This window comes from Palaemon carinicauda, chromosome 18, assembly GCF_036898095.1.
Source record: "Palaemon carinicauda isolate YSFRI2023 chromosome 18, ASM3689809v2, whole genome shotgun sequence".
NCBI lineage: Eukaryota > Metazoa > Arthropoda > Malacostraca > Decapoda > Palaemonidae > Palaemon > Palaemon carinicauda.
The window spans coordinates 81,676,640-81,689,770 of record NC_090742.1 but is presented as its reverse complement, the minus strand read 5'-3'; the positions used below and the strand labels follow the sequence as shown (position 1 = coordinate 81,689,770).

At 34.1% G+C, this 13,131-nt stretch overlaps 1 protein-coding gene across 4 annotated transcripts in view; it reads left to right on the top strand.

Annotated features, from left to right (window-relative positions):
* LOC137657914 (slit homolog 1 protein-like) overlaps positions 1–9,271 on the top strand; it is a 36,293-nt gene extending 27,022 nt beyond the window's left edge. For all 4 annotated transcript variants that reach the window (XM_068392573.1, XM_068392574.1, XM_068392572.1 and 1 more), the window contains exons 6-8: positions 3,695–3,796; positions 5,527–5,604; positions 5,756–9,271. In XM_068392573.1, the coding sequence (XP_068248674.1) occupies positions 3,695–3,796; positions 5,527–5,604; positions 5,756–6,139 (564 nt within the window). In that variant the 3' untranslated portion in view covers positions 6,140–9,271. The remainder of the gene's footprint in view (positions 1–3,694; positions 3,797–5,526; positions 5,605–5,755) is intronic.
* The last annotated feature ends 3,860 nt before the right edge of the window (positions 9,272–13,131 follow it).

The following is a 13,131-nucleotide window of genomic DNA, read 5'->3' as shown; positions in this document are numbered from 1 at the left end:
TCCTGGTATAGTTTTGGGCACTATTAATCTACCTCGGCTTGCTCTTTCTGATATTTTTAGCTCCATGATGTTTTCAGTAATTCCTTCGATTGGTTTCCATGCTTGTATTATCGTGTAGCGTTCTCTTCTCCTTTGTAGACTGTATAATTTTAAAAATTGCAGTCTTTCCCAGTAGTCAAGGTCCTTAACTTCTTCTATTCTAGCAGTAAAGGACCTTTGTACACTCTCTGTTTGTGCAATATCCTTTTGGTAGTGTGGGTACCATATCACATTGCAGTACTCGAGTGTACTACGTACAGCATAATCATGTGTTTAGATTTTCTTGTTTTAAAGCAGCGGTTCCCAAATACGGGTAAATTACCCCACTGGGGGTAATTTTGCTTTTGATGGGGGTAATGACAGTTTTCATTTTGATATCCTTAATATCTAAGGATATTAATGATCAATTAATTTCACATGTAAAAAACAAAATGTATTTCCATTCTTTGCTGTTTAGTAGACATATTTTTGATATATAAATGCCCTGAACACATCACTGCAAGGACCTGAAGAAAATTTTATCTGATTGAATGAATAAGTACAAGCATTTCGTAGCAAAATGGGTTTTTTGGGACTCGAAATTAGAAACTGGCAGAATAGCTGCATTTCCTAAGTTAGGAGAGTTTCTGGAAGATAAAGATTCAATACACTTGAGTGATATTCAGCTAATAATGAGTGAACATTTAAATAGCCTGCGTCTGAGGATGAAAGAATATTTCTATGAAATTAACCCACTCAACAATGCTTGGATTCCGAATCCATTCACATGCAACACAGAACATCTGCCAGATGAACCAAGTGTACTCTTAAAAAGAAATACTTCAAATAAAATCAAGCAACCCCATACAAGAGGAATTTAACCCCATGAAATTATTTTCATTTTGGATTAGCTATAACAAAGAGTTCCCTCTGACAACTTTAGAATCAGTTGAGATGCTTTTACCATTTGGCTCATGTTACATGTGTGAGGCTGGCTCTTCAGGTATTTTGACCATCTGAAGCAAAAACAAAAATAGATTGAAACCAGAAAATGACATCAGAAGTTCCCTTACAAAACTATCTCCTCGCATTACTGAAAATATCTCATACCGGTGTGATCATTCACACCACTGAAGATTTTTGTTAAGTACAGATATAATATACTGTCTCCTTATTTTCAACTGAAGGTGTGATTACTCACATGAAATTATTAGATTTATTTCCAGCAGAAATGTTTATTGATGTATTTGTCTTTTTTTTACCCTGATGAACATTATTTCTATTATATATTTTCTCCATTTATTTTCAACCTTATATGTATGAATTTTTTTACATTTTCAACAGAAGTAATAGTACTTCTTGATATACTTGCCTCAATAATAAATGAATAAAGGAAGGCTCGACCAACTAAAAGACTTTTGTTTTACATTAGTCATGTACAAAATTATAGAAATGATGTGGGGGCAACAAGCTTGGCGCTATCCAGGATTTTGGAAAAAGTGGAGTAATGACCAAAAGTAGTTGGGAACCGCTGTTTTAAAGTGTCTGAATAGCATTCCCATTTTTGCTTTACATTTAGCCAACAGTGTTGCTATTTGTCTCGTTATTAGGTCCCCTGTATGCATATACTATTCTTTCTGTTTCCATAATTTATTGATTCGAACTTATGGGAGTTAAATACCATCCTATTTATCTCCGCCCATTCATATATTTTGTTTAGATCTCTTTGTAATGAGTTCCTAATTTGCAAAATTTAGATATACCACATCTGTGTCTTTTTCATTTATCATATTTTTATATATGTTTTCATAGTGTGCTATCAGTTGGGTTTGTGTACTTTTTCCGGGCACAAAACCGTGTTGACCTACATTAAACAAAATCGTTGGAACTCCATCTGGCCCGGCCGCTGATCCATTTTTAATTTCGCTTATAGCCTGCACAATATCTGCTTCATTGATATCTATATCCGTTAGATATTCAACATTTTCTTCTCTCATTTCTGTTTCATTATTCTCATTCGCAATTCTTGGCGTGAATTCACTCTTATATTTTTCTGCTAATGTGTTGCATATTTCCTTTTTTTATTCGTTAACCGTCCTTCAATTCTTAGAGGGCCTATTTCTAATCTCCCTTTATTCATCTTTTTTGTATAGGAGTAAAGTACTTTGTTTTTTTTTTATATTTTGAAGTGTCCTTTCTTCTAAGTCCCTTTTTACATTTTCTTTCAATCGTATAATCTTTTTTTTCTGCATTTTCTATTTTACTTTTTATTTCCATCATTTTCCATACATTTTTTTCTTTTGCAAGATTTTTCTTCCACTTTCTAATTTTCTGAAATAAGATCCTTCTGTCTCTTGGTTTGCATGTCTGATGTTTATTCTTTTTTTCGGTACATATTTTTCAACAATTTTCTCCAGTATTTTGTATAATATATCCGTATTTACCTGCATATTATCACTTACTAATACATTTTTCCAATCTTTGTTCCATTCTTCATTTATTTCTGACCATTTTATATTCTTACCATAGAAATTATATTTTCCATACCCTTCCCATCGTTTTGTGCTTTGTTTTTCTCTGCGTTCACTTGCTTTGGAATGGACTATTAATTCTATGGCATTGTGGTCTGAAATTCCCGTGTTATACACTATTATTTCGTTAACATAATTCACCTCATTCACAAATACTAAATCTAGGACATTGTCCTTTCTTGTTGGAATGTGGTTTATTTGTTGCATATTATGTTCTAATAGCATATCTTGAAGCTTTTCAAACTCTCTTATCTTCTGCGCTACTATTACTCTCTTTTTTATATGTATACATTCAACCACTTTCTTCTATCCGTTCTTTCCAATCCACGAAAGGAAAATTAAAATATCCGGATAGGAGTATATTCCAGTCTTTATGGTTTCTACATATATCATCTATTTTTTCTATTAATATGTCAAACTCCTTAGTATTTGGGGGTCTGTAGACTATAATATTCACTAATTTTTCATATTTAAATTCTACCGCAATCAATTCACATTCTGTGTTGCTGTATTTTTCACAGACTTTAACTTGATTTATGTCTCTTCCTTATATTGCGGTTCCCCCTTGATTCCTATTTGTTCTGCCTGATCTATATGTTTGGAAACCCTTTATCTGGTCGTCACTGCATTCATCACTATTATGGTTTGTGTTTCATCCCCATTATTTAATATTGGTAATATGGATTCTTCCATGCTTCCTTCCTGAGAGAGAGAGAGAGAGAGAGAGAGAGAGAGAGAGAGAGAGAGAGAGAGAGAGAGAGACTTTTTCACTTACTATATTTCTTCTTTTTATCAACGCTGATCGTGTCTCCATATCTGATAAATTGATTTAGTTTAGTTACTTAATGACACAACTATTAACTACCTTTTTCTCTTGTGTCCTTTTTTATCCAGTGGTTTGCATCACAAGATTACTTAAAATTAAATATTTAGCATTTCTTTTTTTATGGTTAATTCAAGTATGTTTTTGAGTGACATATAGGTATAATAAAAATGCTTCTGACTTTTTCAGACTTAAGCTTTTTGAGCTGAGTTATTAAAGTTTTACATTTGACTTAACCAGATATATTTTCGAATAGAAATCAATATTAAGGCGACAATAACACGAATATTCCAAGTATATGATGTCAAATTATTTCTTGCAGATAAATCCTGATGCCTTCGAAAGTATAGTGACTAGAAAGGACATATGGGTGGCATTGCACGGAAACGATTTCGTGTGTGACTGCAACGTTCATTTCTTCATGGTAAATATATATATATATATATATATATATATATATATATATATATATATATATATATATATACATATATATGCATATATATATATATATATATATATATAGTTAATGATTGTAAAATGCTGAATACTCACAAGGTAACTCACGTAAAAGAATTAACAAAGAAAATTTTCATATCGAAGACAGACCTTCAAAGTATTTGATAGACGAATAAGATAAATTAGCATACTATCTTGTATAGTATTTTAATCATCTTGAATAGTTAATGTTCATATTATTGTATGAAAGTATAAGATGTGTGTTAAATGCTATAATAGAAATGAAATAGGTCTAATGAACTAAAAACCCCACACATTAGACCCACATAATCTATTCAGAAAACTACCAAGATGTTGTCAGTTTACTTTTGAGTGAGCAATGCACTAAAAGGTTAATCAGTAGTAATAGGTAAAGATATACTTAACACAGCCACTCACCCCATCTGAAGAGCAATCTATTGTAGGTGAGGATACTGAACCCAATGGTAAGTGGCAGCTTTAGTAAAAACAAATCTGGAAGTGGAATATGCTGTAGAAGAAGTTACCACTTTAGGAAGTCAACCTATCAACGATGCTATCACGTTTAGGTATCTTGGAACAGTTAATAGAAAAGATCTTCCTATCTTAAACACTCATTTTCTTGAAGACTGGAGTAGGCATATCCGGCTATAGGTATGTTTTTAGCAAAATATGATCGTCAAATAGACTACATTGTATATTAAGACATAATTATGGACAGTCCTTCATTAGGGGGATCAATCTAAGTTTGTGAAGGAAAATCTTTGTATGATAATGAATAATAATGAAATCCGAGATTTTTCACTCATAATGAATCTATAAAAACTACAAGAATTCAGTAAATAGGTGGAAGATTTATTTTTGGTTTTGGCTGACATTTCCTTCTATTACACCATAAAGGGATTGTAAGGCAGGCAGTTACATTGGCACTTAACAGATCGATAAGAGCATCAGGTACTACAATCTCTGCATCATTATGACCTCCTATAACTACTAATAATGATGGGTAACTAGTGGATAAGAAGTGCAGAGAAAGAGATGCAGACTGGCTGTGATGTTCTGCCCTAGAAAGTAAGAGACAGTTGGGTACGTTCTGTCTTTTTAGATATACCCTAGGGGTAGAGTGATGGTAAAGTTACTAACGTACTAGCTTTAGGAATGATTCCTATGTTATTAGTTTTGTTAGTTTCAGGGGCCCCTTAAGAAATACAATATGCTTGCTAATATAGGTTAGATACGTCTTTTATTTAAGACAGAACATTCTTAGATACCCCATTAAGTCACTGTTTTTAGGAGACCAATCAAGGAAAAAACTACATTAGAATCAATAAATCTGATTAGTTATATCGTAAAAGATCTAAAGTTTTCTTTTGTATTTATCATATAGGGTAAATAAAAAAATAGATGGTACTATTTCTAAACTGTTGTGTATTAATGAAAGTACAGATATGTCTAATGCCTGACAAATATTGCAGATTATTCAAAGGTGTCGTTATTTGAAAAGCTTGGTTCAAAGGCATAGTAATACCTTGCACAGTATTCTCCATTGTTGATGCTGACAATACTGGTGTGTCTCCTGTTTTTATATAATTTCATTTTCTAAATGCATTGAAGTTAAATATGGAAGTTAACACTGCTTGACTGCATTTTGTAATTTGTCATCTTTCCACCACACAGAAGTTACTTCTTCTGTATCCGGAGAAAGTGACAAATTCCATCTCTAAACCCTTGCGATGCAGGGCAAAACCAGATGAAGTAAGTATTATTGAATTTAATTTTAGGTTGAAATAGATATTGTTACAAAGACAAACACTGCTACTGTTACGTGATTATAGATTTTTTGAAATTATTGTTTTTAATTCCATTTCACTTTTTTTTTTTATTTTTTTTTTTTTTTTTTTTGCAGTATCCACGTTTGATGACCCTTAATGCAGAGGAATGTGAGCCAGAGTTAACAGGTGTCAACGTATCACCATTACCTTTTGTGATTTCAGTTTTAGTGTTACTGAATGTAGTGTTTGTTTATTTTGTCTGGGATCTCCACAGGGCCATAAAGGAATGTAAGAATACTGGTAACGTCAAGGATCCAGTATTTCATGTCATTGTGAAAAGAGTTGGAAAAATTTTCTCGGAGGACCTTCATAGAAATGATCAGCCTGCTGACAATGCCTCCCCAGAAATCCTCCCAGAAGAATTAACCATGATTAGGAGAAACCACAGGACTTCAGCCCATGATCGAAGATCCTTTTTCAGGAAGTCTGAGAGCAGAATGACATCTGGACCAACATAAGCTATGGAGTTCAGTAGTACTTTGTTATTATTTACCATGTCAAACAAAACTGAAAAATATGTGATATTGGTATAACCCAAGATATAGTTTGGGGTAGTTTATTTCCAATTGTTTTGCCAAACAAGTAAGTAACAGATTGGCTAAAATGATTGATTGATGCATGTAAACTAGCAACACAACTGTTGTGATTATTGACGTTGAAGTAACAGAGAAGAAAATATTACTCGCCATAATAAAGGGAAGATTTTTCAGCCAATGATACTTTAAACTGTTAATGATTCCCAATGTCTGTTTTTGCTTTAAAAAGAAAAAGATTTTGTCGAAATTAAGATAAAGAACTTTAAGAGAAAATTAGTGCAAAAGGTTGTTACTAACTTGAACCAAAACCTTGAACTTATAATATTTCACCTCTACTGATTTACAGATTGTGTGTTACATCAGATCCTCACTTATAAACATTTTTCTATTATAAGGCTTCAAGTGCTTAAGTTACGAAATTAGATTTTTTGTAGTTTTGAAAAGTTAATAAGAATTCGGACACGAACCTTTAAAGATATTACCAGATTGAAGGCATTTTGTAATTTGCAATGTCTTAGTTTTGGTTCATTTGAGATGCCATAAAAGCTGACAAAGTCTTGCAATATATTTTTCAAAGATGATAGAATAAAATTCATTTTTATTACATAAAGCACAATTATAAACAGAGTGAATGTTTCTCCTATGGCCAAAATTTATTAAAAAGTGCTTATCTTGACTCTATGCTTCAATTTTCTTGTTATGGGCTCGTAAAAAGGACGCCATGAAGAAAAATGTCTCTTCGTTGACTAGAATAGAAAAAAATGGATGTGCTAGATTAATTAAGCCTTAATTTTATTGAAGTAGTTTAAAGAAGTGAAGTTCCAATAGGAAGTATAACAAAAGTGGTACTTCTATTTTGGTGTAAAACGCACTTTGAACTGTATGAAAAAAAAATAATAATATTATATTTTAACGAAAATATATTTGTAGAATTTATAACCTTTGAAAAGGTAGGCTTATATATATAGAGCTACACATGCAAACACACATGATTTTATATATTCGATCCTGTACATATCAATTATTTATTTAGGCAAATTTGTAAACCTTCCCTTGGTAAATGTTTATCAAACTCCCACGAAGTTGTAAAAACATTTGAATTTATCACATGGTCCAAGCACTCGTAGAACAAGAAGAAAACGAAGAAACACTTCAGCTGAAAGGCTACGAATTAAAACTCAAACTGTTATCATCCATACTAAAACGTTCTAAAGAAACTCATTATTATTACTACTACTTGCTAACCTACAACCCTAGTTGGAAAAGCAGGATGCTATAAGCCCAGGGGTTCCAACGGGGAAAATAGCCCAGAGAGGAAAGGAAATAAGGTAATAAATAAAACATTTTAAGAACAGTAACAACATCGAAATAGATATTTCCTATATAAACTATAAAACTTTAACAAAACCAGAAGAGGAGAAATTAGATAGAATAGGGTGCCCGAATGTACCTTCAAGCAAGAGAACTCAAACTAAAGACAGTGGAAGACCATGGTACAGACACTATGGCACTACCCAAGACTATAGAACAATGGTTTGATTTTGGAGTGTCCTCCTAGAAGAGCTGCTTAGCGTAGCTAAAAGAGTCTCTTCTACCCTTATCAAGAGGAAAGTATCCACTGACTATTTACAGTGAAGTAGTTAACCCCTTTGGTGAAGTAGAATTGTTTCGTAATCTCAGTGTTGTCAGGTGTATGAGGACAGAGGAGAATCTGTAAAGAATAGGCCAGACTATTCGGTGTATGTGTACGCAAAGGGAAAGTGAAACGTAACCAGAGAGAAGGATCTAATATAGTACTGTCTGGTCAGGCATAGGACCCCATAACTCTTTAGCGGTATGATCTCAACGGGTGGCGGGTGCCCTGAACAACATACTACCTGTAATTAAAGAGAAGGAATTTCTCATAGTCCCTTTTATATAAGAGTAAATGCCGGGATATCTTTACCTAATTCCTTATAAGCAATGAAACTTCATGAAGAGAAATAGACAATAGAGATATAGCGAGAGTAAATGTCAGAAATAGTTAAATTCACTTTTATGTAATCAACACTTCAGCGAGGAACAGGGAGACTTAATATTTTTCTCTTTGTTACTATCATTCTGCTCCGTATTTAATTATCTCTTTTAGATGATTAATATTCACTGATGAAAATGTGTGCCCTTAGTTTCCATACACGTGTACACGTACATACATACACATGAGCGCTGCACATGGGTCGCAAAATGCGTCTTTCACGTGGAGACTACGGAAAGAAAATGCTTTATGTTTAATTTTTTATCGTTATGATATATATTTTGTATCATAATTAGGAATATAAGGATTTAGCTATAATATGTAACACATAGAAAACAGTAAAATTACATGTAGAGAGGGTACGTGGATATTTATGATCATATGAACAGTGACCGACACTATGGAGCTGACAGACCAGATATCCTGTGTTCGTATATCACTGCTGTCTACAAAGTAATGAGTTTGACGTCATATGCGATTGGTGAGTACCCAAATTTACAGTATTATTTCATAACCTCTTTATTTCATGTGAAATTGTATATTTTGATTTTCTTCAATTGATTATTTGTAATTAGGAACTTTAGTTTATTTCTACTCGGGTGGATGTTATTGTTAAATGCATTCTGCATTGTAAGACTAAGGGTTAATTCTTGATTGAAAGAAGATTAAATATTTTTCTTTGATGCATGATGTAGTTGAGGTGACAGAATAGTTTCATCAGTACTCAGCGTGTAAATACCGGTTTTTTTTTTATTATTCCCTTGAACAAACTAAGCAGCATAACAATTCTCCTGAAACTAGATAAGTCTTGAAGAAAATGAGTTTGTCTGTAAGAGACCATTATTGACATAAGCAGGATAGCGCAGCACATGATTTCACCTTAAAATGGCATCAGCGAGACACTTGCCAACATGTAGCAAGGTCCAGGATTGGACTAATGCGCTATAGCAATGCACACAGCTGGCGGGAACATCAGTACCATGTCTGACCACTCATCACACTACAATGATCATCATCTGAGGAACTTATTTATGAATGCATTTTTTTGTGAATAAATAAGGAAGTTACAGAGTACCCTAAATTCTATATAATTTTTTATTTCATTATTTCTCTTCCTTGAAGTAACATTATTCTTCTAAAAGAAAATTATTCAACTAAATGATAAGAACAGTAAAATTACAAAGATTGTACATTTTTCATAGAGAGAGAGAGAGAGAGAGAGAGAGAGAGAGAGAGAGAGAGAGAGAGAGAGAGAGAGAGAGAGAGAGAGAGGATATATTCTTGGAATTGAAATAAAAATTTATTTTTCATCATGCATTTTATATCAAATATTACTTAAATATACTGTTGTATGGGCCTTTTTATTATTAAAAGGGCTATGGAATGAGTATATCACCGAATAGTTAACATGTGTTAGCTATAAAGTTTTTTGTATATTTGTTTGTTTTTCATTATTTTTACTACTATAATTGTTAAGATTATTATTAATGCTAAACTGGGTAGTATCATATTATTACAACAGTAATATACAATACACAGTAATATAGGAGAGGTAAAATGGAAAGAGGAGAACAAGAACGCCTCACTATGCATCAGTCCTAACCAAGATGACACCAGGAAGCAGTATTTTCCCTTGTCCCAGAAATCTCACACCCCATTTACCAGCCAGGAACCCTTATGCACGATGACTACCAGGATATCGGTGTCTGCACTGCCTTTGCTCGAGAACACAAGAAAATGATCCTAGAGAATAATGGATGTTGGCTTATTCGGCTAACTGCAAAATGTACCACTTACTAAAACAGAGGAGCAATGAGTTAATGTTGAATTGTAAGCGAAGCGAACTTTGGCACAGCAAAGAATAGATGAACTACGCGATCAATTAGACCAATGAAATAACGCACACACTTTGTCTCCAGTTGGCTGAGTAACCAAAGAGTTCCTGGCTGGTGGGTGGTGTAACCAAGGAAAGTCAGATTTGTGAGTCACAAGTCTTAAAACTGTCACCGGGAAGGTCCGCGAAGTATTGAATCTTTGTTTAAATATTTCACAGATGTAAATATGTGGATTATAGGAACTGAGAAGACATTCAAGACAGAGGCCAGACTGTAGTGAGCAGTGGTCTTCTTGACCTAACTAGGGAACTGTGTGGATGTGCAGGGCATTGTGTGTAGTTCACGAGTGTCAGTGTTAGGAAAGTCGTAGATTAGAGAAATCATAGCAAGATTTTGTGATATTAATGGGTGGAAGTGCACGGATAAGGAAATAGAGTAGTTGCTAGGCCATTAAACTGGGTTAGGTCAACTTACGAGTCTGACGTCTGATACGACAGTCCACATGGATACTTGGATAACTATAATGTTCATTGACCCTGCACCTTGGGGCTGAAAAGGTAAGAGACTCAGTCTGTCTCTGTAGTCAGTGTCTTCTCTGAGGTGAGTGGCTATATGTTGTGTTAGGCCACCACAAATTGTTAACAACACCATACAATGTTTGTAAGAGTATTGAACATACATAGACTTTTCTTTAACCCTTATATTCTGGCCAAAGTTATATCACAATAAATGTCCTGAAACTGATGTTAATGAGGCATGGGATATATAAAATATTGGTCTAACTAACTACATGAGACTATTAAACATAAAGCCTAAAACCTAATCGTATCCCTCCCCCCACATGCGCACACAAAATCAAAATATAATAATTACCAAATTTATGTCCATTGGGATAGTCACAGCACAATCTAGCTAGATAAGGGATCTTGGAATACAATTATCTTGACCTACTAAATACAATAATGAACATATACGTATTTGGTTTTAGAATAAAAATACATTGGGAAATTTTTCAACAATACTTTTTTTTCTAAAACATTTTATGCCAAAGGAAAGCAAATAAACCAAGAAACAGCCACCAACACTTTCCAATTTGAACCAACGGGTTCAGCACTCAACCTGCAGACCAGGTTCTTGTCTGTTAACAAAATGAAAAGGAACTGCCATAGGATTACCAGTAGATCTTTTCTTTAACTGTATGACAGGGAAGTAGTATGTTTACATATTGTAGTAGCTAGCTTACCTGTTAATATTATTATAGTCTCACTATTTTCAAAATATTGTATGCTACTATGTCAGTGAGTTTCTTTGCTGTTGAACATAAATGTTTGTAAACCCTAATCTTTACACCCATGCTCTATAGTTTAGGCTATTGAGGACCGCATCTGCCTGACCTTGTGATAACACAGACTCTGAGACTCTTGTTCGATTGAAGACCCCAGAGCTGTTATTCTTATAAATGTTGGTTGATTATAACTAATAGGAATAGTAAGCAATATAGAAATCATTAGAAATCGTGAATATGGATGATTGTACAAATGTAAGATAATAATATTCAGTATGTCATTCTAGAATGTGGGGTGAATGTTAAAAAGAAACTCATAAACTGAGTCCGAATTAAGGGGAAGAAAATGAAAATAGCCAAAGTAGGAAATTATAATTTGAAAACCATGAAGTATATTAAAGACCCAATGCTCAGTGAGAGGGAATTAGTGGGAAGAACCAGTGGGTATGATGTGTCGAAAGGAGAAAAGTGGTGGTGGAACAGAGGTGCAAGAATCAGTTAAAAGAAAATCAAAGGCATTCAAGGACTGTAAAGTAAGACAGGTACAGGGAGCAGAGGAACGGTACAGAGAAGAGGAAAAAGATTCTAGAAGGAAAGTAGGTATAGCTGTTGGAAGAACAGCTAAATGAAAGGCTATGAACAAAGGAAGGAGAAAAGGATATCTATAATATTTCAAACATGAGGAAAAGGCAAAGACAGAATTTCTGGAAACTGTTAGTCCTCAGAGATCGAGATGGAAATATATTGCACAGGGATGATAACATTAAGAAAAGTTGCTCCAACTTTTCTTAATGTTATCATCCCTGTTATGAACAACTATTGAATACTGAAAATGAGAAAGAAGAGCTGGGAGAAGCACAAAGGCCAGGGATGGAGATACAGAATACAGAAGTGAAGCGGGCATTGAGAAGAATGAAGAATGGTAAATACACCAGGCCAATCAGAGTTTCAAATTGTAATGGTTAAGATACTGACTACAGAAGGGGAAGAATGGACGCTACATTTATTTAGAGCAATATGGGAAGAGGAAATAATGCCGAAAGACTGGGAGGAGAGTCTAATGGTATTTATATGTAAGCAGAAAGGTGACATCATGAAATAAAGTAATTACAGGGGAATTAAATTAACGGAGCATGGTTTGAAAGTGTTAGAGAGGTTACTAGAGGCAGGATTGAGAGAGATTGTAAAGATTGGGAAACTGCAGTATGGATTCATGATGGGGAGAGGGACTGTGGAGCCCATCTTTATAGTAAAGCATTTACAGGAAAAGAGACTAGAAGGAAAGCAGAAGGTGCTCTTCTGTGCTTTGTAAATTCAGAAAAGTCTTATAACAGAATACCAAGAGAAGTGATGTTTTGGTGCTTGAGGAAGAGGAAAGTCTTAGAGAAGTTGGTTAGAATGGCAAGAGATGATTTACAAAAGAACGAGGACAAAAGTAATAACAGCTGTTGGGGAAGCAGAAACCTTTGAAGTTAGTGTTGGATTACATCAAGGGTCAGCATTAAGCCCGTTTTCATTTGTGTTGGTCTTGGATGTGTTAAGTGAAGGAATCAGAAATGAAGAGTTGTGGGAGTTGCCATATGCAGATGATTTGGTGATTACTGCAGAAAAATGAGGAAGAATTACAGAAAAGGGAGTTGAGTGGCAAAAGACTTAGATAAGGGATGGTTTGAGGGTGAACGTGGATAAGACTGAAGCCATAGTCAGCAGTTAGAAAAGTAGGGACAGGATAGCCATACATGAAAGTAGAGGAGCAATTATAAAACAGGTAGAACAAGTT